Source organism: Myxine glutinosa, chromosome 5, assembly GCF_964187855.1.
Source record: "Myxine glutinosa chromosome 5, kmMyxGlut1.1, whole genome shotgun sequence".
Classification (NCBI taxonomy): Eukaryota; Metazoa; Chordata; class Myxini; order Myxiniformes; family Myxinidae; genus Myxine; species Myxine glutinosa.
The window spans coordinates 204,896,684-204,923,992 of record NC_136265.1 but is presented as its reverse complement, the minus strand read 5'-3'; the positions used below and the strand labels follow the sequence as shown (position 1 = coordinate 204,923,992).

Genomic DNA, 27,309 nt, shown 5'->3' with positions numbered 1-27,309 from the left:
GCCTCTGTAACAAACTCCCACACTCTCTTCAATCCCACTCCTCCCTCCAGGTCTTTAAAACAGCTGTTCACCACAATCTCTTATCTTCCCCCATCCAAAACCTTGATCTTTTCTACCCCCACTAATTCACCCGAAATCCACCTCCTTCAATTCCATTTTCTTTCCTGAAAGTCCTTGGGTCCATCTTGTTTATCCCGTGTCCCTCTCCCTTCCACAGATCTGAAGTCCCTGTTCTCTATTGTTGTTGTGCTTCCCTCTCGATCCCCCTCTTGTATGTTCTATGTGTTAGCTCTTACATGAGCCACGACTTGGTATACAAAAAAAAAGCTTGTGCATATTGTAGGAAACACAGAAATCATGTCAAACTGTTTTTTTGGCAAATGGTTGGCTTCCTAACACTTGTGTGACGCTCTCCCTCCTGCCGCTCACATGCTTCAGCTTGCCTTTCCTCCCCGCTACTGAACCCCCATCATGGGAGAAACCGTCAAATACAGCAAACCAGATGCAATACTAAGAGCAATGAAGCAGCGTTGGATGCAACATTCCATGCCCTCCCACAAAAGCAAGCACCGCATGCCTGCCGGAAAGCAATAAAAAAAAAATATACAGTATATATATATTGTTGTGGATATGAGAATTGTGTTTTTTTATTGTTGTAAAATATCACCCTCCTTCCTCCATTTGGTGTATCAAGGTCAAAGGTCGTGCCCGTAGTTATTCCATATACAATCACGTAGCAAATCATAGATTTCCTCCTTGTTCAGTAGTTATCTCCTTATTATGTGTATTAGTTTAAGGCTGTGTCTTCCATTAATTGACACTGCATTGCACCGAAGTCAAATAAGCTAGGTCCCCTTTCGTTTTCATCCCAGCGGTGCGAGTGGTTTTCCATCCCAGCGGTGCGAGCGGTTTTCCATCGCTGCAAGACTCCATTAGCCACGAGGTAATCTCGGAGAAGAAGGGGGAGGAGCCAAATCACGGGCGTTGCCCGCCCATCGTCATCAAAAGGGTGGAGCCAGCGAGCCCTCACCAGCCAACCAGGGCTGGGGAGATACCATCACGGGCGTGGCGCGGGTTGATCTCAAAGCGCGTTATAAAAGCGCCCACGCAAGCATTTTGGGAGAGAGGCGGCGGATGTGGCAGATGCGTGACGAGCAGTCCACCGGAGTTCAGTTCAGAGGAGGAGAGAGGGAGTTCTGGAAAGGAAAGAGCATAGCCAAGGAGCACAAGGCGAATGAGAATCGGCACGCCCTGCTCGCTGTACCAACCAGCACTCGAAGGAACAGCAAGTGCGGGCACGCGAACCTCGACGTCCCGCGGTCCCCGGATCTCCCTGTCGCCCGTTCTGTGAACCAGAGTGCGAGGAGTCGGAGCTGTCACCTCCAGCCCTGCCGTTTGCACGGACCTGACCCTTCCTCTCCCTCCAGCATTCGTTCCTGCCATTCCATCCTTCTGTGTACGTGAGTTTGTTCTGTGTGTCTTGTCCTGGGGTTAAGTAAGACCGTTTAGTTAAGTTAATTTGCACTGTGTCCTTCTGGTCCGTCCCTCTTTCTGTCTTTATTTTCGTATCCTTCCTTCTCCTTGGTTACTTTTGACTTGTACATAATTAGTTAGTAATAAATCATATTTGTTCCTCCTTACTCTGCCTTCTTTCCTTTACATGCGTTTTGTCCTTGTCTTTTCCCAATTGAATACCTGTGGCACGATTTGGCCAACGTTTCGGAATCGGGTTAGTGAATGCTAATGACTCTAACTTCGGGTTGCTAAAAACCGCTCGGCAACTAGACCATCTAAAACCGGGGTTCGAGCAGGAGTCCCTCCCTTGCTTTGCGGTCAGGAGTGGCACTCAGGTCCTTGGGACTTTTTGGAGACCAAATACCCTGGCTGCTCCCGACCGGAAGGAGCATTGGGACCCCCAGGACTCACGTTGGTCAGTCGCGGACAAGGGGATTAATCCCCCCTTCTTAAGGGGGAAAGGCCGACGTAGAGATCCATAACAATTGGTGTCAGGAGTGTCGGATTCGGACCTGAAGCACTTAGCGCGCTCAAATTACGAGTGGCCCACAATTTTATTTAACATCCAAATTAAAATCGTGCCATGGATGGTCAAGGTGATCGGATGCCGGTTGGGGAGTTAGAGGGGTTAGGGGTAACCCAGGACCAGAGGGAAGAAATGGAGGAGGAGAGAAATGGTGAGGTGGTTGAGGGGGTTTCAGGCGCACAAAATGGCGCCTTCGCGCACGTGGTTGCAGCGGCACCAAATTTAGCCGCGCCCGTGACCGTAGCAGCACCGGTGGATTTAAACCTTTTTATGGTGCAAATGGAGGCCCTTATGGCCAAGAATGGTGAGCGATTGGAAAGCAGAATGAGGGACGAAGCAAGGGGTACCAGTGAGCAATTGAGAGACGGGTTAAATAAGTTGAACAACAAATTTGAGGGGCTCGGAAGCAAATTGGAGGGACTCGGAGGCAAATTGGAGGGACTCGGAGGCAAATTGGAGGGACTCGGAGGCAAATTGGAGGGACTCGGAGGCAAATTTGGGGGACTCGGAAGCAAATTTGAGGGATTCGGAAGCGGATTAGGGGACAAACTGGGGGGCATGGTTGGCCAAGCCAAATAAATTAATGAGGGGTTTGGAGAGGGACAGAGACCGCAGGTTGGGCGAGCAGGTCCCACGGGTGCACGAGGAGGTAAAGCGAGTCGAGGAGCACTGGTTGGGCGAAGTGGAGAAAAGCACGGGTAAAATGACGGGTATAGAGATCGCGACCCGGGGTATGGGGAAGCCGGCGACCGCTGAGGTACAAGTGGGAATTTTAATAAAGCCAGCGGTCGTTGAGGTGAATAAAGAAAGAGCAATAGTTATGGTTGAAATTGAAAAGACGACGGAGGTAGCCCGGGAAATGAAGGGAGAGATGGATATTGCTCAAAGTCTGAATACACATCCTGATGCCGTACTTGCTAATCCTTATAAAGATTTGCAGGTGCGCGTGGAGAAAAGGATCCCCCAGGTGAGTCGTGCTGTATGTTGAGGGTAGATTTTGTAGAAAAGTGTTCGGCGCGAAGAGAATTATCGCGCGATTGGGGTCAATATGGCACCCGGGCGTTGGTGAAGGGTCCCGTGTGAGTAAAAATGGCGCACTTGTGGAGAAAAAGTGTGCATCGGGGAATGAGCGTGTTACAAAGTGCGAGTGTGAAACCGAGTGCGAGCGGGAATGCACGTCGGGATGTACGGGGTGTGACACAGGGAGTGAGAGCGAAACGGAGTGTACGTGCGAGGGTGAGAGTGACCCGGAGAGTGAGTTGGTGGTGGAGCGGGTGCGAGGATGCACGCTTGGGATGAGTGTGCGAGGAAGCACACCTGAGTTGGTTGTGGCGCGTGTGCGGGAGGGCACATCGGAGCGCGTTAGTGGGTGGATGCAAGAGTGCACGCCAATGGTGAGTGTAACGGCGGAGAGGTGTGGAACGAAGTGTGCGAACGATGAGTGTGCGCAAGGTGCGCGGGAGGTGTGGTGTGTAACGGGGAGTGTGGTGGTGGAATGGACGGAGTGTGTGGAATGTACGGGCGGCGTTGGAACGCCGGGCTTGGTGAGTGTGGAAAGGGTCGCGTATGCGTGTGAGCATGCGAGTAAGGCATCGACGTTGAACAGGGTAGCGTTTAGGGTGACGGATAGCCGATGCGGGCGCTCGGTGCGCGGTGCGCTTTGTTGGATGCGAAGCTTCGCGCGGATCGCGCTTTGTTGGATGTGAAGCTTCGCGCGGATCGATGCTGCTTCGCCCCGCTACGGAGCGTCGCGCACGATTCGGGTCGGGCCCCGCGCTGAATGGTCGGAGCCGCGTCAGAGCAGCGATCGGCGCGATTCCGGGGGAGGGGAGCCGGGTCGGACCTTCGCCCCCTGGCGGGGACGGGGTTCCGACCGGGCGAGCCTCGGTCGTCAGGCCGGAGACCGCAAGGTTCCGAGCCGCGATGATGCGTGGAACCTCGGCCCGAGCATGCCTCCTCCCCAGAATCGTGAATGCCGGACGGATCCAACTGCAGGCGACCAAACCACCCAAATTCATTGCTCGGCTTTACGAAGCCGGGTTTTGAGGATGTAAAGACGCACCGAGGCTCAAGTTAATGGACATGTTGGTAGGGATAGGGAATTTGTGATTGGAAATTTTTGATTGACTGGAATTTGAGAGCAAAATTTATAGTGGAAGATGCCCGATGTGGAGGGATGGCAAATCCACCATCCCCCACACAAAGGGGGCAAAGGAGCAATAGTTTTATGGGGTTTATGGCAGTGAAAACTAGCCCGGGAGGGTTAGGATAATGTATAAGGATCTAGAGAAGAAGGACCATAGGTAACTGTAAGTTTAAGTAGCAACAGTGGACAGGTAGTGGGGACATAGAGAGGGTAGTTGGATGATAATGACGAGGGAGCGCAATAATGTAAGGGGTGACGGGGAAGCGCGGGTTTTAGAGGGAAACCAGGTAGATCAGATGATGCCGTGTGTGTGTTTAAAAGTGAACAGGTGTATGGAGCAGTGTATGAGTGAGTAGTGGTGATTGTGTATTGTGTTGACCAAATGGTCCAGGGAGGAAGGAGGGTGCAGGAAGCACCAGTAGGAGTGATTGCACAGGTGTGCAACTACAGGTGAGCATGGTTGTATGGAGAATGGTTGTGTGGAATACATGGAGTATGGAATATATGGAGTATGGAATGGATGGTATGGAGTGAGTATTGTGGAAACTGTGGAGTGGAGTGGATGGTGCGAAGGTGTGGATGGGGAGGATGAACCCCATCACGAATACCCGGGGAGGGTAGTTTAAGAGTTAGGTAGAGGGTGTAGGTAAATTGTGGTTGGATATTGGCATCTGTGGTGCGTGTGGAAGAATGGTGTTTGGATGGGTGCATTAGTGACGTGGAAATGGCTGGGCGTGTGGCCTGTTAGTGTGTGTAGTTGGTTGGGCACTCCACCACTATGAGGATGTCGGCCAGGTGAGGCCGCAGGTGGGCTCTGGGAGCCGGTAGTTGTTGTGGATGGGGCCCGAGGATGCGGAGGACGGACCCGGGTAGCCCAGTGCCAGAGAGGGCACCGAGTGGGGAGAGCGCCAGCGGGCCTTCCCCAGTTAGATAGGTTAGGGTGAGGAGCAGGTAAGCTCGGAGGCAACTACAGTGGTGGAGGTGTGCAGGTGGGTAGACCTGCTGGGAGAGCCACACGACCCAGTCCTGAAATTGTGCAAGGGCACAGGGAGTTGAATCGGGGGAGTGAGACCCCAAATTGATGAAGCACCACAGTTTGGTCAATGGGAATTTGGTTCTTAAAACCGCATAGAGTAAGATGGCCAATAGATTGGCAGGGAAAGACCCCGGGTAGTGTAAAGTGTGTTAAAGTCATTTAGAGGATAGTTAGGATTAAGAATCTCCTCGCACCATCTACATCCACTCGCCTGAGGTAACGACGGTGCTCCACACCATGCCATGGTTTGTTTTTATTATTTTGGTGCAAATGTTTGGAATGTGAGACGCATCATGACGTGGGTGTGAAATTGTGCTTTGTGTTCCATCTCTCCCTCCTTATGAGGATTGATGATGAGTTGGTGATGGCAAATTTTGAATTAGAGGGATTGTGGTGACGAATTTGGTATAGGGGAAATATGGGGAAGACGTGACGGTAGCGACGAATTTGTAAACGTGTTCGATTTTTTTTGTACATATGGGGTAAGGGCAAGGGTCGAGTAGGTAACAGGGGAGGCGACGTATGGTAGGGACGAGCTTTCTCACTTCGCTCTCTCACTTTGAGCACCTTGTCTTACATTGCCTTGTTGATGTGTACCCTTGTGACCTTACCCCTCGCTCACCTGTCTTCTTCCCCCCCCCTCCCCCTTGTCTCCCACCCGAGGACTGTGCGCCACTGGGCGCCTAGGGGAGCGTGCGGGAGTCCGCCATTGTGTGCCCGAAACTCCCGCAACCAGCTGTCTGCATCGATGCACCACCTTATGGACCACATGTCTGTGGCTGAGCACCACTCATGGACCCCACGGGTTGGGGCATGGCCCCTCTGCTGGAACCAGCCATGATGGCCCGAGATCTTGTTGGTGGACCTTGGTCACATGGCACATATGCCATACAGGTGAACCACACATAGTCGGCGCTGTGGGCCATAAATAAATGGACACGGTTGTGCACTTTTATTAGTCCAAATAGGCCGCCAGTAAGAAGAGCAAGAATGACAACATCAGGAAGAATAATGGCCAGCAGAGGGAGCCGAAGAGGAAGACCAGCACCAAGGGTTTGTTTGGTTATTTTTTATTATGAACTGTGTTGACTGTGCACTGATTGGTGCTTTGGTGCTTTCTGGTGTGTCGATGCAGCACAAGCTGTCTCCCCCCCCCCCCCCCCAAAAAGAACAATCGCAGGTCCTGGGTTGCGTTTTGTAAATACAAGTAGCGTCATTGTAAATAATGCTCCCCCACCGTGAATGTGTAGTTTGAAAACAATTCCGCAATTCGGTTAGCTGTGGGCGTAAATCTGTTAGGCAGGGTGCAATGCAGCAGCGGGACATACTTATTTGTGTTTTAAAATTGTCGCACTCAGGGTCAGGGTAAATGTAGAGGGAACTACACCTACGTGCCACAGTAAAGGTAAAAGTAATAGGCCCGGGAGGTGCCTAAGAGGAGGAGGGTGCAGTGTTGTGGATATGAGAATTGTGTTTTTTTTATTGTTGTAAAATATCACCCTCCTTCCTCCATTTGGTGTATCAAGGTCAAAGGTCGTGCCCGTAGTTATTCCATATATAATCACGTAGCAAATCATAGATTTCCTCCTTGTTCAGCAGTTATCTCCTTATTATGTGTATTTGTTTAAGGCTGTGTCTTCCATTAATTGACACTGCATTGCACCGAAGTCAAATAAGCTAGGTCCCCTTTCGTTTTCATCCCAGCGGTGCGAGTGGTTTTCCATCCCAGCGGTGCGAGTGGTTTTCCATCGCCGCAAGACTCCATTAGCCACGAGGTAATCTCGGAGGAAGGGGGAGGAGCCAAATCACGGGCGTTGCCCCCCCCCCCATCGTCATCAAAAGGGTGGAGCCAGTGAGCCCTCACCAGCCAACCAGGGCTGGGGAGATACCATCACGGGCGTGGCGCGGGTTGATCTCAAAGCGCGTTATAAAAGCGCCCGCGCAAGCATTTTGGGAGAGAGGCGGCGGATGTGACAGATGCGTGACAAGAACAGTCCACCGGAGTTCAGTTCAGAGGAGGAGAGAGGGAGTTCTGGAAAGGAAAGAGCATAGCCAAGGAGCACACGGCGAATGAGAATCGGCACGCCCTGCTCGCGGTACCAACCAGCACTCGAAGGAACAGCAAGTGCGGGCACGTGAACCTCGACATCCCGCGGTCCCCGGATCTCCCTGTCGCCGTTCTGTGAACCAGAGTGCGAGGAGTCGGAGCTGTCACCTCCAGCCCTGCCGTTTGCACGGACCTGACCCTTCCTCTCCCTCCAGCATTCGTTCCTGCCATTCCATCCTTCTGTGTACGTGAGTTTGTTCTGTGTGTCTTGTCCTGGGGTTAAGTAAGACCGTTTAGTTAAGTTAATTTGCACTGTGTCCTTCTGGTCCGTCCCTCTTTCTGTCTTTATTTTCGTATCCTTCCTTCTCCTTGGTTACTTTTGACTTGTACATAATTAGTTAGTAATAAATTATATTTGTTCCTCCTTACTCTGTCTTCTTTCCTTTACATCCGTTTCATCCTTGTCTTTTCCCAATTGAATACCTGTGGCACGATTTGGCCAACGTTTCGGAATCGGGTTAGTGAATGCTAATGACTCGAACTTCGGGTTGCTAAAAACCGCTCGGCAACTAGACCATCTAAAACCGGGGTTCGAGTGGGAGTCCCTCCCTTGCTTCACGGTCAGGAGTGGCACTCAGGTCCTTGGGACTTTTTGTAGACCAAATACCCTGGCTGCTCCCGACCGGAAGGAGCGTTGGGCTCACGTCGGTCAGTCGCGGACAAGGGGATTAATCCCCCCTTCTTAAGGGGGAAAGGCCGACGTAGAGATCCGTAACAATATATATATATGTAATGAAACTTCTCTTGAGTTTAGTGCTACTGCTGTCTGCTGTGGGGTTATAACTCGTTGTGCATAGATCAAAACAACCCGGCCTTTAAACTGCAAAGAAAAAGTGAACTTTGCAGTGGCACCGGGTGAAGATTTTAATATCCACGTGTTTCAACTTTGCTTAGGCCTAGGGTGAGAAGCGTGTTGATTTGTGATGATGCGTCATCGACTTTGCTCAATTCTTGTCTTTGTGAATTGTCGCTTGCTCTATCACATTGGCACTCGGCCAGAGGCAACTCACCTGCACGCTAATGTGTAGAATAAAACACGAGTTAACACTATCTTCGTACGGTGTGCAAAAAGCTGTTTTTTTTCTTATTCCCACCCAAATCCATGCATAGATTATGTAGATGTCCCTGATAAAGGGCACGACTTACTTAATTCCCTTCTCTCCGCCCTTCTCCACAAGCACACCTTTTACAGCTGCCGTCACCATGAAGAAGTCACGGTCATGGTCTGGTATGAACACAAACCGGGTCTCCTAAAAAAAAAGAAAAACAATTGCAAATATTTTTTGATGGTTTTTAAATGGAATGAGCAGCAGCTTATCAACTTTTTGACACAACATTCACTTTTGGCTGACCTGAAGTTTGGTTCACAAAAGAGATAAAAATTAAAATAGATAAATATATAGATAAATAAATAGATAGATAAATATACAGATAGATAAATCGATAAATGCCATCAGCTTGGAAATCAGCCAATATTACCGCTTTATTCAAAAAATGTGCAAAAACAGATCCTTGCAACTACAGACCAATCAGCCTTCTCCCAATTATCAGCAAGGTCAAGGAATCCACCATTGCTTCGGATATCAAATCCTTCCTCTTCTCCAATGGCTTGATATCTGACCATCAATTTGGATTCAGACCAGGCCATTCTACTCTGGACATGTTGCTTCTGCTGTCTCAACAATGGATGGAGGTCCTCAACGCCAAACAGGAAATCAGAGCTGTCTCCCTCGACATATCACGTGCCGTCGATACGGTCTGGAACCCCGCCCTGCTTATCAAACTCTCCTCCTATGGTATCTATGGAAACCTCCATGCATGGCTTGCTGACTTCCTCTTCGGTCACAGTCAACGTGTGGCCCTGAATGGATTTCTCTCATCTCCCCTTCCTGTTCTGGCTGGAGTTCCCCAAGGTAGTGTTCTGGGCCCTGTGCTATTTCTGGTCTTCATCAATGATCTCTCCGACTCTCTGGAAAATCCTCTCTATCTCTTTGCTGATGACTCCACTCCCTGCTGCTCCATTCCTCATCCCTCAGATCGGCCGTCTGCAGCCTCCTCACTCTCTGCAGACCTGGACAATATCACAAACTGGGCAAACAAGTGGAACACGTCTTTAAATCCTGACAAATCTCACACTCTTACTATGTCTCTCCGAAAAGACCGACTGGACAACCCTCCCATCTACTTTCTCAACAATCCTCTCCAATAAGTTCTGTCACTCAAGCTTTTGGGTCTCAATATCTGCCATGATTGACCTTTCCTGGGAAAACCATATTTCCAAGCTGGCCTCCAAAGCCAGTCGCCGACTGGGCATCCTCCGTCGTGCGAAGTCCTTCCTTGGCACACCTGAGCTCCTCACCACATACAAGGCTTTCATCCACGGCTCAATTGAATACTGTTCTCCCCTCTGGGCTGGCGCTCCTGCCTCACACCTAGCTCGGCTTCATGCTGTTGAAACCAAAGCTTTCAGAATCATTGGAATCTCCCGCGATGAAGCTAACTCCGAGGGCCTTTCACTCACTCACCGCAGGCAGGTTTGGTGGTCTTTGTCTTCTACCGACTCCTCTCCTTCCTAGCTCCCCCAGGTCTCTGTGCTCTGTCCCACAAATATTCCTACAGGTCGCACAAGATCTGCCAGCAACCCTCTTCTGGTGAAATTGCCAAAATCTAGGCTCTCTACTCACCTTCACTCCTTCATTCCTCTTTACTCCTGCCTCTGGAACAAACTCCCTCACTCTCTTCAATCCCACTCCTCCCTCCAGGTCTTTGAAATAGCTGTTCACCACCATCTCTTATCTTCCCCCATCCAAAACTTTGAGATGTGATTTAAAAAAATAATAATCATTCTGAAATTCTCTGGATTTCTGAACCTTATAGAGATCCTGTTGGCATTTTGAAGAAGTCCAATCGGTTTTTGTTCCATTTTTGTGAGGGCCTAAACACTTCCCTACACCCACAAAGGAATGAGGTAGGGAATCATATAAATATTGTTTGCCGAAAACACTCCCCAGCATGCACTGATGAACCTCTGAAAGTTTGATGAAGATCCGTTTAGCTATCTCTAAGAAGAATGGTGACAGACAGTCAGACATCTCCCATAGTATGGAGTGAAAACAGCTTGGCTGATTCCGACCAAATTTTACATAAGAGCTCAAGGTACCCAGGGTCAGGGTCAGGTCATTGGCACAAAATAAATCCCCCCTCTTATGCCCTACAAAGGTGAGGAGACAACGTGGAATTATCACGTGTACACGTGCAAGTGATTTAACTTTTGCACTTTACAAAAGTGCAAAAGTGCAAGTACAAAACAAAAGAATAGTGCAAGTGATTTAGCCATCGACCGTTGACTGAGAGAGGGATTTTACTTTGTGAACATCTGGGAGCTCAACTGACACCCCTGTGCACATGAAGGTCTCTGGGCCTTAAATGAATGATGTAAAGCTTGTACACTTTCACATGTTACTGCTGATCCACAATTACCAGCCCACCTCAAACCCAACCCAACTTGCCAAATACATCCTCAAATGTAGTTTGATGTACAAGACCATATTTCTGTTAAAATATCCTCACAAGTGCTATACGAAAAAATGCTAAACATGGTGTAAGAATAGACCTTTTAGCATTTTATTGTGTATAAAATGAGCACGCAGTCAATTATAACAGTTTTTGCCAAAATGATACTGATATGATACTTCACAGATGTTAGAGGTTTTCAGGAAGTATTCACACCCCTCGACTTTTTCACATTTTGTTATGTTACACCCTGAATTTAAAATGGGTTAATTTGAGTTTGTTTTTTTCATCGATTTACACACGATACCCCATAATGTCAAAGTGGAATTTTTTTATTAAGAAATTTTTACAAATCTATGAAAAATGAAAAGCTGAAATATTTCGAGTCAATAAGTATTCATTTTCAACCCCTTGGCTATGACATTCCAAATTGAGCTCAGGTGCATCCAATTTCCTTTGGTCATCCTTGAGATGTCTCTACAACTTGATTGGAGTCTACTTGTGACCAAGTCAATTGATTGGACATGATTTTGAAAAAAAAACACCGTTCTTTTTAAGGTCCCACAGTTGACAGTGCATGTCAGAGATGAAACTCGACCATGAAGTCCAAGGACCTGTCCATGGACTCCGACATAGAATTGTGAGGAGGCAAACAGTGCATTCAGAAAGTATTAAGACCACTTCACCTTTTTCACATTTTGTTATGTTGCAGCCTTATGTTGAAATCGTTTAAATTCATTTTTTCCCTCATCAATCTACACTCAATACTCCACAATGACAAAGAGAAAACAGGATTTTAGAAAGTTTTGTAAATTTATGAAAAAGAAAAAACTGAAATGTCACATTTACATAAGTATTCATACCCTTTGCTATGACACTTGAAATTTAGCTCAGGTGCCTCCCATTTCTCTTGATCATCTTTGAGATGTTTCTACACCTTTATTGGAGTCCACCTGTCATAAATTCAATTGATTGGACATGATTTGGAAAGGCACGCACCTGTCTATGTAAGGTCTCACAGCTGACAATGCATATCAGAGCAAAAACCAAGCCATGAGGTCGAAGGAACTGCCTGCAGAGCTCAGAGACAGGATTGTGTCGAGGCACAGATCTGGGGAAGCCAACAAAAAAATTTCTACTGCATTGAAGGTTCCCAAGAGCACAGTGGCCTCCATAATTCTTAAATGCAAGAAGTTTGGAACAACCAGGACTCTTCCTAGAGCTGGCCGCCCGGCCAAACTGAGCAATCAGGGGAGAAGGGCCTTGGTAAGAGAGGTGACCAAGACCCCGATGGTCACTCTGGCTGAGCTCCAGAGATCCTGTGTGGAGATGGGAGAAACTTCCAGAAGGACAACCATCACTGCAACACTCCACCAATCTGAGCTTTATGGCAGAATGGCCAGACGGAAGCCTCTCCTCAGTGAAAGACATGAAAGCCAGGCCAGGGTGGCCAGACGGAAATCACTCCTGAGAAAAAAAATCACATGACAGCACACCTGGAGTTTGCAAAAAGGTAAATGAAAGACTCAGAGCATGAGGCAAAATATTCTGTGGTGTGATGATGAAAATTGAACTCTTTGGCCTAAATGCAAAGCACTACGTCCGACGGAAACTGAGCACACCTCATCACCAATCTAACACCATCCCTACCGTAGAAGCATGGTGGTGGTAGCATCATGCCATGGGGATGATATTCAGTGGCAGGAACTGTGACTTGTAAGGAAAGAGGGAATAATAAATGGAGCCAAATCCTTGAGGAGAACCTGCTTCAGAGTGCAAAAGACTTTACACTGCGACAAAGTTTTAGGTTCCAACAGGACAATGACCCCAAGCATACAGCCAAAGCAACACTGGAATGGCTTCAGAACAAGAACGGGAAAGTCCTTGAGTGGCCCAGGCAAAGCATAGACTGAACACCGTTGAGAATCTATGAAAAGACTTGAAGATTGCCGTTCACCGACACTCCCTATCGAACTTGACAGAGCTTGAGCAAATCTGAAAGGAAGAATGGGAGAAAAACTCGCCAAATCCAGATGTGCAAAGCCAATACAGAAATACCCAACAAGACCCGAAGCTGTAATTGCTGCCAAAGGCACTTTTACGAAGTATTGGCTCAGAGGGTTAAACACTTACGTGAATTAGATATTTCTGTATTTCATTTTTTATTATCTTCTAAAAAAAATTATAAAAAATAAAATTCCACTTTGACATAGGTATGCTGCGTATATCCGGAACAATAAATCTCAATTTAATCCATTTTATATTCAGGCTGTAACAACTGAATGTGACAAGCGTTACGCCTAGGTTCCCCGTCGGTGAAGTGATGTGAGTTGACAAAATGGAAGACGAAAGGCGGCCATCTTGGATTTTGACGTGGCAACCCAATTTTCAATAGCGTTCTTCCTTATGCATAGATACACCCACACACCAGATTAGAAGTTAGTATTTCGTTTATTTTTCAAGATATTTCGCTCACGAGGTTCAGACATATATATGGTGGCGGCCATCTTGGATTTTGACGCGGCGACCCAATTTTCAATAGCGTTTTTCCTTATGCGTAGATACACCCACACACAAGATTAGAAGTTGGTACTTCGCTTATTTTTCAAGATATTCCGCTTACAAGATTCAGACATACATGGCGGTGGCCATCTTGGATTTTGACGTGGTTTGCATCCACACACCAAATTAGAATTCGGTCCTTCGCTTCCACACGCACGCACACACGGACGGAGGGGAAAACCATAGTCCCCCTTTCGCTCCGCGGTGCGACGGGGGACAAAAAAGTCTCAAGGGGTTTGAATACCCTCTGAAGGCAATTTATTTATTATGCAGAAAGCATGGAAGAATTTCAAATCGAAAGTCAAATCGTCACGACTGCTGTTAAATACTAAACTGAAAGGGAGGAAACCCGATGTTCTTGAGGCATTATTATTTACTAGCCGAAACTCGTGGAACATCCACGGAAGGGAGGATGTGGTGTATGGATAGAGTGTACCATTATGGATGGCATAGGGGATTTGCTTGTCCGAGTAAGAGTTAGGAAGAAAGATGAGAATGAAGAGTGCGTATATGAACAACGATCGCCGACACCGGCACAAATGCATGCTCTGGATTGTCCACTTAGTGGACGGCTTGCTTTCGCCTTCGCCTGTCCAATCAGCGGACGGCTTGCTTCGCCTTCGCCCAGCAGACGCCAATACGATGGCGTCGTAAGATGGCGTCGTATCGGCAGTTAATCGGATGCTTTTGGGCCCCAACGTCGGCTAATTCAGATTTTTCGAGTATGGCTGTACGTGATAAACAAAGAGCGTGGTTCATAGATCGTAAATCCATTAGTGCCGTGGGCATCGGGTCACTGGGTGCGGCGTAAAAGGGATAACAAAGTCGAGTCCTTATGCTATTATTATATAGACTAGCCGAAACCCGTGGAACATCCACGGAAGGGAGGATGTGGTGTATGGATAGAGTGTACCATTATGGATGGCATAGGGGAGCGCTCATGGGATCTTCTTCTTCCGTTAAGCTCCAATTTTTTCACTTTAAGTTAAGTCCAATCAGTCCTCTCTGCTGGAAGTGCTCAGGCCATGCCTTCCCGCTCTCATACTTTTATTTCCGTTTGGTGTAGAAAGGGATTGACATATCGTTCGTCTGTTTCAGCTCGTTATCTTTAAGCTTCCTTACGTCTCGCCACCTGCTACACCTCTCTGAGTTACGAGGATTTATGCAACGCACCCCGAGTATCGCAACGTCACTCCATTTAACTTTATTAAAATGACGACAAAGACGTTTCCTTATATATCCTAATTTAAAATGTTCAAGGGAATAAAAAAGACCATTTGGTTCACACCACCCATGTTCACACCACTCGACTGTCCAATAAGCGGACGGCTCGCTTCGCTTTCGCCCAGCAGACGCCAATACGATGGTGTCGTAAGATGGCGTCGTATCGGCAGTTAATCGGATGCTTTTGGGCCCCAACGTCGGCTAATTCAGATTTTTCGAGTATGGCTGTACGCGATAAACAAAGAGCGCGGTTCGTAGAATCGTAAATCCATTAGTGCCGTGGGCATCGGGTCACTGGGTGCGGCGTAAAAGGGATAACAAAGTCGAGTCCTTACGCTATTATTATATAGATGCTTATCGCGTCCCCCAGACTAATGGACCCGAGCTTCGATCCCTGAGAGGATAACACGACCATTCCTGAGGTTACCGTATGCATTGGGTATACAAGTTTACATCAATGTACCTCATTTAAATGCAGCAAACAAAGCCAAATAGGAAAAAAACACTATATTAAAGCAGGATATTTATATCGTTGGCATTTTCAGTGGAGGGATTGAGGTAGTCATGGGAAGTGAGCAGGTGTAATTAAAAGGGAGGAAACGGTGCCCACTCACTTCAGAGATTGGCACAGTCACAAAGCCATTGCGACGATAAGCCCTTAAAGAGTTCCGCATGGTGTTCGTCGAGAAGAAGTAGAAAGATGTCCGTGTCCCCACGTCCTCCTCAAATCCGTGCAATAATGCACCGTTCATCCTGTATGATCGTGCAAAGGACATCAGAGCAAATCAAACTCAGCGGAGGGATATTAAAAAACCGAATATTGACAACACCACAAAACGACATAAATCACAGGTGGATTCTGGAAAAAGGAGAGGGGGAATTTAATCACATGGTTTTAAGTTTCGATAACCTCCCTCCCTCCACCCTCCCCCCTTTCATCGATCCAGCAGTTTCTCATTTTGAAATAAACCAATTTACTAACCTCATTTTATCTCATCATGGATACCTAATGTCATTGCAATTTGTAATGGGATGGAAATGAATTCCATGAAATAAGTTTATGTGACCGCCCTGCTTCGACAACAAAAAATAACTCAAAAACATCTGAAAATGCAAAGCCCATCTGTGTCCGTTTGTATTTAGACGTCTTCTTCTTCATCCGTATGCCAAAATAGCAAAAACAGTTAAAAAGAACTACAAATGAGAATTTATGATTTTATGCAGCCTTTACACCTTTGACCTCTTGATCTTGGGGGGGGGGGGAAACAAACAAACAAAAAAATCGGCTACTAGCTTTTGATTGGTGAACCAATTTAGTGACCCAACATGCAAATTCTTTAAATTTCAGGTCATACAGATTAAAATTGATGATTTTATGGGATACTGACCTTTGACCTTTTGACCAAATTATTAATTGACCTCCATATTCTCATAATAAAGCTTTGTTGAATATATGATGACAAAACTCAAATGGTAAAAAAGTTACGGCCTGGGTGGACACACAAACACGTACACTCGTCCCCTGCACATCAACAGCATCAATAACCATGCATGTACAAGTACACACACGTACCCCCCCCCCCCCCCCCATAAATTCCAGGATCCGTTCCTGCAGAGTAGATAGTAAGAACAATATGCAGTGTTTTTCTGCCATGTTAATATTATGGGAATGTATTTTGAGGATTACCCTTTATAAATCGATAAGTATTTTTCCCTTCTCTGTACAACTACTTTTTTTCTTTAGTTTTCTTTTCCCACAGAAGACGCGTTGAGCAAGACATGACTTCAGACACCATCTGCACATTACATTAAAAATGGCAAACATTTGCTCACCTCCCTCCCCCTCTTTTTTACCTCCCTCCTCCTCCTGTTCTTTTGCTCCTCCCTCCCCCTCTTTTTTACCTCCCTCCTCCTCCTGTTCTTTTGCTCCTCCCTCCCCCTCTTTTCCACTTCTACCCCCAAATATCCCATAGTTTCCTATCTTTCCAACTTCCCTCCTCCCCTTCATCCTTATTAAAATCTCCTTCCCCCTTTTCCTTATTCCGCACCACTTTGAATACACGTGTTGACAGGTGACCAAAACATCTCACCAATCACCTTTATAGGATTACAACAATCACGAAGGAAGATGATCAAAACCAAAGCGCACAATAATCGGGTCAGAGGTACAACCTAAAGACATAATCGTGCTTGTCGATCTCTGATCCGCGGCCAGCCTTCCGTAAGATGCCACCATTGCCAACAACTGCACACCGAACACAAGCGGAGCTTGGAGGTGCACCTCGCTTACTCCACTTTTCTCGTTTCACTGGCTCACGCCACTTGTCAAACATCACACCATTGGCTGTGGAGTTGAGCAGTGAGAGCGCTTCCTTGAGGTCTGCACATCCAACGAGGAAACAGAAAGAGATATTTTGGGGATGTTTTCCCCTATTTCATTATTGTGTTTGCAAGAGCATACCACAAAACAGTTTACAATGATCCAAGGATGTAATGTACTAACCCAATTTTCATCATTACCTTGGGCTGGCAAGATGGCCTCGAGGTATGTACATTTGCTTCTAAGCCGTCGAGCCTGGGTTTGAATCCCGACCCAGCAATAAACTGTCATCCCGATTTTTCACAGGCAGGGTAATTCATCAATGTGTGCCGTCCCTCGTCTGGACGTTAAACTGGCTGTCCTGTCTTTCAGTATTAGTTGGTGGATGTTTATGGATAGGAATGACAGAAGCCACCTTCCCTCGTGAGAGGAGGGGAGCCTTGATGAAAGATCTGCAGAAGATTAGGGAAAGAGGAAGAGCGAGTTCGGATGGACACATTTTGAGGAAGGCATTGGATTAGTTGCTGGTGATGAGTCAAGGTTGTGCATACACTTCTCCACCTTTACAGGTGAGAAGCTCATTTGCTCTGGACAGTAAGTTGTCTGGAGGGGAAAGGGAAATGTGGAGCAGGAAGGAAAGAAGGGGTTGGAAACCTGAGCCATTTCAGCAGACATGATTGAAGCATTCCACCTTTTTGCAAACCGTGTCCATTGGGACTCCTTTCTTGATGAGGAAAAATACTAAGGAATAGCATATTCCTGAAATGGTTTCAAGCAGTTGCCACTGGAACTTAGGACGAGAAAGGTCCGATATTGGGTGAGCCTTGTGTCGTGCTCTTGATCTTCTCAGGACAGTTTAAAGATGCACACCTGTTGTGGATCTTGCGAAGCATCTGGGGGTTTCCACTCGCAGGATTGACCATAAAGGAAGAGGAGGCAAGATGTTTGCTTGCTATCACTTCACAAGCTTCTGTATCCATAGATGAGATGCTGAACAGTGGAGCTGGAGATGCAAGGGAATTAATTAATGCATGAGAAAGACAAGGACCTCCTTACACAGGAAGTCTCAGAACCTTTTACTGTGGGTCATTCCATACCCACTCAACCAGAGCCGTTTCCGGACCCACCTTTTGACCATCAGCCCAACTCTCTACCCTGCAGGGGATGCAGGTCCTAAAATGTTGGTGGTGCTAAAATATTGGCAAACTTTAGGTGCGAGGCAAATGGCACATCCTGAAGAAATGGGACTTTCCCCAATATGGCAAGGGGTGGTTCCCTGCCATGTAAGACTTAAACTCCAAAGTTGCAGTACTAACATTTTAGGACCTAAAATGCCTTGTGCAGTATTATTCCTTGTGCAGCTTTCCAGGTAGTTCTCCAATCAAAGTGCGAACTGAGCTCAAGGTCTGACAAGATCATGCATATACAAGTCTTGCGCTATGATTGGTATTTTTTTTTTTTTAATGGAGGAATGCAAGAAGCTACTGAAATGTCAAGACATTTTAAACAGAACGTTCTTCGTCAATAAAAAGTAAAATTATACAAAGAGACCACTCTTTTATATCCCTTTGCAAAACGAACAAAAGCCGAATGCCTCAAAGCCTCGTGACAAAGCCGAATGCCTCAACTCTGTGTTTGCCTCAAAATCTTGTGTCCCAAACCCATCTCTCTCTGTTCCCACCTTACCCAGTCGAACCCAACTGCTCCTGGACTCTGTGTCCTTCTCTCCTGACAAGGTGGAGGCGTTTTTGTCAAACCTCGAATCCGATTCTGCAACTGGACCAGACGGCATCAGCCCACGGGTCCTAAAATCCTGCTCTGCCGCTCTATCTCACCCTCTCTCTGTGCTTTTCACCCTCTCTTTTGCTCAAGATCATCTGCCAGCATCCTGGAAATCAGCAAACATTACCGCTTTATACAAAAAAGGTGCAAAAACAGATCCTTGCAACTGCAGACCAATCAGCCTGCTCCCAATTATCAGCAAAGTCATGGAATCCATCATTGCTTCGGATATCAAATCCTTCCTCTTCTCCAATGGCTTGATCTCCGATCATCAATTTGGATTCAGACCAGGTCATTCTACTCTGGACATGCTGCTTCTGCTGTCTCAACAATGGATGGAGGTCCTCAATGCCAAACAGGAAATCAGAGCCGTCTCCCTTGACATATCACGTGCCTTCGATACGGTCTGGCACCCAGCTCTACTCACCAAACTCTCCTCCTATGGTATCCATGGAAATCTCCACGCATGGCTTGGGACTTCCTCTCTGGTCGTCGACAACGTGTGGCCCTGAATGGATTTCTCTCATCTCCCCTTCCTGTTCAGGCTGGAGTTCCCCAAGGCAGTGTTCTGGGCCCTGTGCTTTTTCTGGTCTTTATCAATGATCTCTCTGACTCTCTGGAAAATCCTCTCTATCTCTTTGCTGATGACTCCACTCTCTGCCGCTCCATTCCTCTTCCCTCAGATCGACAGTCTGCAGCCTCCTCACTCTCTGAAGACCTGGACAAAATCACAGACTGGTCAAACAAGTGGAACATGTCTTTCAATCCTGACAAATCTCACACTCTTACTATGTCTCTCCGAAAAGATCGACTGGACAACCCTCCCATCTACTTTCTCAACAACCCTCTCCAAGAAGTTCTGTCGCTCAAGCTTTTGGGTCTCACTATCTGCCATGATCTTTCTTGGGAAAACCACATATCCAAGCTGGCCTCCAAAGCCAGTCGCCGACTGGGCATCCTCCGTCGTGCGAAGTCCTTCCTCGGCACACCTGAGCTCCTCACCACATACAAGGCTTTCATCCGCAGCTCAATGGAATAATGTTCTCCCCTATGGGCCGGTGCTCCTGCCCTCACACCTAGCTCGGCTTCACGCTGTTGAAACCAAAGCTTTCAGAATCATTGGAATCTCCCGTGATGAAGCTATCTCCGAGGGCCTTTCCCTCACTCACCACAGACAGGGAGGTGGTCTTTCTGTCTTCCACCGACTCCTCTCCGGTCTTGCTCCCCCAGCTCTCTCTGTGCTTTGTCTCCCAAATATTCCTACAGGCCGCACAAAATCTGCGAGCAACCCTCTGATGTTTAAACTGCCGAAATCTCGGCTCTCTGCTCACCTTCACTCTTTCATTCCTCTTTTCTCCCGCCTCTGGAACAAACTCCCACACTCCCTTCAATCCCACTCCTCCCTCCAGGTCTTTAAAACAGCTGTTCACCACCATCTCTTATCTTTCCCCATCCAAAACCTTGATCTTTTCTACCCCCACTAATTCACCCCAGATCCACCTTGTTTGAAATTCCAACTTCTTTCCTGGAAGTCCCGGCAGTGTCCATATGTTTTATACCTCTCCCACCCTGCCCCCTTCCCATGCCTCCCCCCCCCCCCCCCCCAAAGCCCTCTCCCTCCCACAGATCTCTCGATGTCTCTGCTCTCAGATGTTGTGTTTGTGTTCCTCCCCCTCTCGCCCCATCTTGTCTACCGCTCCCCATGTTATATGTTTTATGTGTCGGTTTGTCTTTCTGTGTGATTAATGTTCGCTCTTTCACGAGCCTCGATCTTGCATACAAAAAAAAGAAAAGAAAAAAAAAAGCGAACCATCAAACTTTATCGGCCAGCCCATGCATCCCACGTAGTGCCTCAGCCGGTTGTACAGGTCCTGCGTGGCATGTGGAGCCCATTGTAGGACAGGCACCGTGGACAGGAATGCTCCTCCCTCCCATTTCAACTGCTCCAGCTTCTGTTGCAGTTTACTGGGACACTACGCAAGAAAAAGAGGAAGCATAATGGATGCACTCATTTGCAACCAAAAGCTACACACTGTCAATAATCACAGTGAAAACCATGGTGGTCCACTATACATTTTTACGAACGAGTAACTACATTATTTTTTTTTTCATGGTGGTTCACTGCTCAAGGATTTTTTTTTTTACAGTGATAACACTGTATGTACAATTATACCCCGGTTTACGTCGCCCCTTTTTATGTCGTTTCGCAAATACGTCGTCACATTAATACCTCCTCTCGATATTTGTCCTCTCAACTCGCACTTGCGTCATTTTAAAAGCCATACCTTTTATTCTCAAGCGTTTTCGGAACTATTGTGTTTGTTGACATTAATATGTGAAGAGCAAACTTACTTCGGAAGCAGAGTAGAGTGCAGTCTCGGAGGAATAGCTGTCCCCAAGCCAGGAAGCAGTGGTAAATTGTTGTGGTTGTGTTGTGGTTGTTAATTCTCTCTCCTTGCTGGAAGGCAAATAAAGCATTGTAAGGAGACCTTTTTTATAAACAGGGTCTAGGCTCGTGGAACAGCAAGAAAATAGAATGGCCCGGGACATAACAGAATGAAAAGAATAGTATAAAGAGGAGGAGGAGACACCAACACCAGGGTAGAGGGGCAAACTAGAGGGAGCCCTGGAAGAGGATACGGGTTGAACAAGCTGGATACAGTTAAAAACTTCTTCTTCTCCTTTATCGGCCATTATTATCCCAGCTTGTGGGGTCGGCCGGGGGAAGCTTGGCCCAAGTGTTCACCGACTGGTTGGCCAGGCCTGACATTCGCCTAGTTAGGGCAGGAATTTGGAATTTGGCCATGGTGCCGGCGATACTCTCCTCCTCTTTGCGAAGGAAACCATGGGATCTTTAATAACGTCCACCAACTCATGCTGGCAGATGGGACTCACAGTTTAATGTCCATTCGAGGGACGGCACATACACTGATGAACCACCCTGCCTGTGAAACGCCAAACTGGCAGTTTATAGCTGGATCGAGATTCGAACCCAGGCTAGACAGCTTAGAGGTGAGTGTGCGTACCTCGAGGCCATCCTGTCAGCTCATAGAGGTGCAAACTATCATCACAGAAATGGAAGGTGAAAACTGGGGAAGAAGCCGAAATGGAAAAAAATAAAAATAAGAGGAGAGCGAGGGAGCAGGGGCAAATCCTATGACCTGGAAAACCAGAAAGAGGTAGGCCTGCGGAGGATTAATTCACGGATTTACATCAATTCTAGCATTAAAGCCAAGGTACAACATTTCATATTATGCAGTGATTTTCAAAAAATCGTCATGTTTATTCGTGGCTGCATAAATCGCGCTCTGCGTTCAATTTTGATCAAATCAAATTGAGATTGATCGCGGTCAATTTTTCCGCTTTTCTCTGGAGTGTTTTGCACACTCATTGATATGGACTTTGAGGCCAGATCACACTTGGACGGTGGCCACCCATAGGCCTTCAATCAAAAGGTAAAACGGCCTGGCTGTGCTGCACGTCGGCCATGGTTTCACGTGTCGACACCTCAAACCATTCGTCCACCAGCTATTTATGCCACCCGCGTGTTCTTGCTGCTCCTCATCTCCCTTCACTGCAACTCCACGAAGAGAGCAGTTTCATCCAAGATCCCCCACCTGAGTTCCACCCCTTGTTAACTCTACTCTTCTTCTTCTTTTTGTACCCCGCACATTTCCTATGCCATCTCCAGGCATTGCAAATCGTCATTGCTGGGCACCGAAAGGAGCTCGGCAGTGACGCACGCTGAAAGAGTACTCAGTTTTCACTCTGGTTGTTTTCTTGCTTGTTTGTTTGTTTGTCCGGGCGATATCTCAGCCATCCTTTGAGCTGGGAAGCTGAAATTTCGGCACAATAGTGAGCAAGTCCTTGGTCAAAAACAGTATTTTTTGTTTTTTGATTAATCAAATAATTGGGGAGTTATTTAATTATTAGCGATTAATTAAGTACTTATTTAATTAATCAAATTTCCTTTCTCTTCTGACCATTAACTCAGGCACCTTTTGAGTTAGGAAGCTGATATTTGGACATGCCAATGACCAGGTGATTTGGCTGCAAAGGCTATTTTTGATTTATTAATTAATCAATTAATCGATTAATTATTTAGTTATTCGATTAATGACTAAAAAATTTTTTTTTTAAGTTACAGATTCTGATGAAATGGTGGTGGTTTATGTGTTCTTTGACCGAATTGATTAATAATTTAATTTTTTTATGATTATTATTATTATTTTTTCATTATTAATCATTTATTTATTTTCTTTCTCATTTGGCCAATATCTCAGGCACCTTTTGAGCTCGGAAGCTATTATTTGGACATGAGTGACCAAGTGATGTGGCTATCAAGGATATTTTTGATTTATTGATTAATCATTTAATCGATTAATTATTTATTGATTAATTGATTAATTATTGTTATTAATTTAATAACACATTTATCCCATCAGAGTTATCCCATCTCGTCTTCAGTTGTCATACCCTTCCTCCCGTCCATGGTACACGGAATCTTGTGGTGAGGCTGTTGCCCAGAAACAACTTGCCTTCGTCTCCTGGAAAGCAAATCCAACGGAAGGAAATCTCATTTCCTTTCACAAAGCCCAAAACAAGTGTGTGTCCACCCTCAGGAGAGCCAGGAAACAATATCTCTCCGTTCTCAAGACCGAACTCTCTTATCTGTCGCCCTCTTCCAAATCCTGGTGGCGTCTGGTCAAATCTGTTTCTGGTGTTTGTTCCCCCTCCATCCCCTCCCTTACCTCAAATGGCTACACAGCTGACTCCGCACGTGAAAAAGCTGAATGCCTCAACTCTGTGTTTGCCTCTATATCTTGTGTCCCAAACCCATCCCTCTCTGTACCCACCATACCCAGTCATACCCAGCTGCTCCTGGACTCTGGCACTCCTGGCGCTTACCTGGTAGAATAAACAGTATACTGCACTGACTAAAGGTATTTTAAACCAATTTCAATGGTTGCTGGAAGACAGGGCAGCATGTAGAATCATACTAACATAATCATAAGACTTGATAACAAACAAACAAAACAAAACAAAAAACTATTTTGGGGGGGCACCCCCCCCCCCCCCCACTCCCACCACGTGTACCTCCTCAGACCCAAATTCTTCCAATGCCTTGAACAAACTTTGGTACAAAACGGGTAATGAAGGTTATGGTGAGGTTTCATCAGAATTGTGTGTGTAGGTTCTGTGAAAAGAAGCAAATAACTATTTTGGGGGGCAAGCCCCCCCCCCCCCAGAACACCTTAGACATTGATTTTTCAAATGCCAGGAACAAACTTTGGTACAACACGGGTGATGAAGGTTGTGGTTAAGTTTCATCGGAATTGCGTGTGTAGTTTCTGAGAACAAAGCAAACACCGATTTTGGGGGGCAACCCCTCGAAGACCCCAAAAGTGGCAGATTTTTTTTAATGCCGTGAAGAAACATTGGTACATCACGGGTGGTGACGGTTGTGGTGAAGTTTAATCGAAATAGCGTGTGTAGTTTCAGAGAAGAAAGCAAATACCTATTTTAGGGGGGGGGGGGTGTCAAACCTGGACCCACTTTGACCCCCTCTCCCCCGTAGACCCCTAAAGGGGAAGATTTTTTTTTTTAATGCCGTGAACAAACTTTGGTACATCACAAATGATGAAAGTTGTGGTGAAGTTTCATCGAAATTGTGTTTGTAGTTTCAGAGGAAAAAGCAAATTCCTATTTGGGAAGGGGGGGGAGGGCGGTCAAACCTGGATCCACTTTGACCCCGGTAAACCCCCTTAGACCCCGATAAACCCCCTTAGACCCCGATTTTATATTGTTATGTCTGGGGGTAAAGCAAAATCCAGAGCCAGGTAGATCTGTATAGGGAGGTATTTGACTGTCGCGATAGGGAATCTACCTGTAATAAGTTCTTCATGTTTAGGCGTTTGTCGGGATAAGATATACGATTGTGAATCTACCAGGAGATTCGGGTGATAGTTAGTTCGGGAATAATGAGTATAGCCCTTGTATGTCTCAACTGGTAATCAAACCTTTGTCCATTATGGCACTGCAAACCACATGAACATTAATAATAATAATAATTCATTTATTTTGTATAGCGCTTTTCATGAAGCCCAAAGGCGCTTTGACAGAGTGCAAAACATAATGCATAACAAAACATGAAAACAACAATTGCAAAAAGACAACAATCAATAGGGAAATATTTAAAGCAAAAGGAGGGAGAAGGAGAAGTGATAGTCAGGGGTTAAATGCTGTGGGTTGAATGTTAAATGCAGTGCTGAACAGGTGGGTCTTGAGTGATGTTTTGAATGTGGTGAGTGAGGAGGAGTCTCTGATGGTGTGAGGTAGTGAGTTCCAGAGGGTGGGAGCAGCGATGGAGAAGGCCCTGTCCCCCCAGGATCTGAATTTGGTCCGGATGGGGGGGGGGGGGGTCAGGAGGTTGGTACCAGCAGAGCGGAGATTGCGGGTGGGAGTGTGTCTGGAGAGGAGGTCAGCCAGGTAGGATGGGGCCAGGTTATGGAGGGCTTTGTAGGTCAAGAGGAGGATTTTGTACTGGATTCTCTGGGAGATGGGGAGCCAGTGAAGCTTGTAAAGGACGGGGGTGATGTGGTCACGGGTCCGGGAATGGGTGAGTAGACGGGCAGCGGAGTTCTGAATGTATTGGAGTTTATTGGTGATTGTTGAGGGTGAACCATAGAGGAGGCTATTGCAGTAGTCCAGACGGGAGGTGATGAAGGCGTGGATGAGGGTTTCTGCAGCCGTGGAGGAGAGGGATGAGCGGAGACGGGCGATGTTTTTCAGGTGAAAGAAGGCTGTCTTTGTGATCTGTTTAGTGTATTTGTCGAAGGAGAGGGTTTGGTCAAAGATGACGCCAAGATTCCGGATGAGAGGGGAGGTGGATACTGGGATACTGTCGATGTTGAGGGCAAAGTTATGGGTGGATTTTGTGAGCGTTTTTGGGCCAATGATGATTATTTCAGATTTATCACAGTTAAGTTTGAGGAAGTTGATTTGAAGCCAGGATTTTATTTCAGAGATGCAGTTTGTCAGGATAGAGTGGGTGTCGGTGGAGACAGACTTGGTGGAGATGAAAAGCTGGATGTCATCGGCGAAGCAGTGGAATTGGAGACCATGACGGCGGATTAAGTGACCGAGGGGGGACAGGTAAAGGATGAAGAGGAGGGGGCCAATAACTGAACCTTGGGGGACACCTTGGGGGAGGGGAGCAGTGGGGGATTTGCAGTTATTGATGGAGATGAACTGGCGTCTGTCAGAGAGGTATGATTTAATGCAAGAGATTGCAGTGCCGGTGACGTTAAAGGTGGATTCAAGTCGGGTGAGGAGGATGGTGTGATCGATGGTGTCAAAGGCAGCGCTGAGGTCGAGGAGGACGAGAATGTTGAGGTTGCCAGCATCAGAGGAGAGGAGAAGGTCGTTGGTGATTTTGAGAAGAGCAGTTTCAGTACTGTGGTTGGAGCGGAATCCGGATTGGAATGTTTCATACAGGTTATTGGCACAGAGGTGATGTTTGAGTTGAGTGGCTACAGCGCGTTCCAAAACTTTTGACAGAAAGGGTAGGTTGGAGATGGGTCTGAAGTTGTTTAGGGTGTCAGGGTTTAGACCAGGTTTTTTTAGAATGGGGGTAACAGCAGCAATTTTGAGGGATGGTGGGACGATGCCTGTAGACAGGGAGGAGTTTATTGTTGCAATGATAAGTGGAGAGAGAGCAGGAAGGGAGGCCTTGACAAAGCTGGAGGGGATGGGGTCAAGAGTGCAGGTGGCAGTTTTCATTCCTATGAGGAGTTCAGAGAGGTCAATAGGGGAGAACGGGGAGAATTGAGACAGGGGAAGGCAGGATAAGGGGGGGCAGGTGGTTGGAGGGGGAGCGGGTGCGGCGGTGGTCAAGCTGTTGTAGATGTTGTCAATTTTGCGTTGGAAGAAAGAAAGGAAGGAGATGCAGTTGTCTACTGTGAATGACTGGGTGGTGGTGTCCAGGGGGTGGAGGAGTTTGTTTATTGTCGAGAAGAGTGCTTTTGGGTTTCCGGAGCCAGAGTGGATAATTTGAGAGTAGTAGGCGGAGCGGGCGTGGGAGAGGGCATCTTTGTAGTGTTGTAGGTGGTCCTTGTAGGCTTGGGAGTGAACTGTGAGACCTGTTTTATTGCGGAGTCTTTCAAGTTGGCGAGCACGAGTTTTCATCAGGCGGAGTTCAGGGGTAAACCAGGGAGCAGAATGGGTGAAAGAAACTGTTTTGGTTTTTACAGGTGCAAGCTGGTCAAGGCAGGAGGAGAGAGTGTGGTTGTAGTAGTCAGTGAGGTCGGAAGGGGTGTGGAGGTCAATGAATGGAGAAGTGGACATTTTTTCAGAGAGGGTGGATGAGAATGAGGTAGGTGAAAGAGCGTTTAGCTTACCGAAGTTGATAGTGCGATAATGTCTTGGTGTTGGGGTGGGGATGTTGATGGTCATAGTGATGGCGAAGTGGTCAGAGAGGGTGAGGTCGGAGCCAGAGAGATGGTGCAAAATTAATCCAGTGGAGCAGACAAGGTCCAAAATGTGACCACGGATATGCGTAGGAAAGTTGACATGTTGA

At 46.9% G+C, this 27,309-nt stretch overlaps 1 protein-coding gene across 1 annotated transcript in view; it reads right to left on the bottom strand.

The window, feature by feature from the left end:
• LOC137426476 (alpha-N-acetylgalactosaminide alpha-2,6-sialyltransferase 2-like) overlaps positions 1-27,309 on the bottom strand; it is a 43,065-nt gene that overhangs the window by 4,522 nt on the left and 11,234 nt on the right. Inside the window, exons 2-6 of the mRNA XM_068115044.2 lie at positions 21,084-21,189; positions 20,542-20,704; positions 16,802-17,009; positions 15,244-15,382; positions 8,477-8,580 (exon numbers count right to left, since the gene is read on the bottom strand). Coding sequence (XP_067971145.2) covers positions 8,477-8,580; positions 15,244-15,382; positions 16,802-17,009; positions 20,542-20,704; positions 21,084-21,189 — 720 coding nt within the window. The remainder of the gene's footprint in view (positions 1-8,476; positions 8,581-15,243; positions 15,383-16,801; positions 17,010-20,541; positions 20,705-21,083; positions 21,190-27,309) is intronic.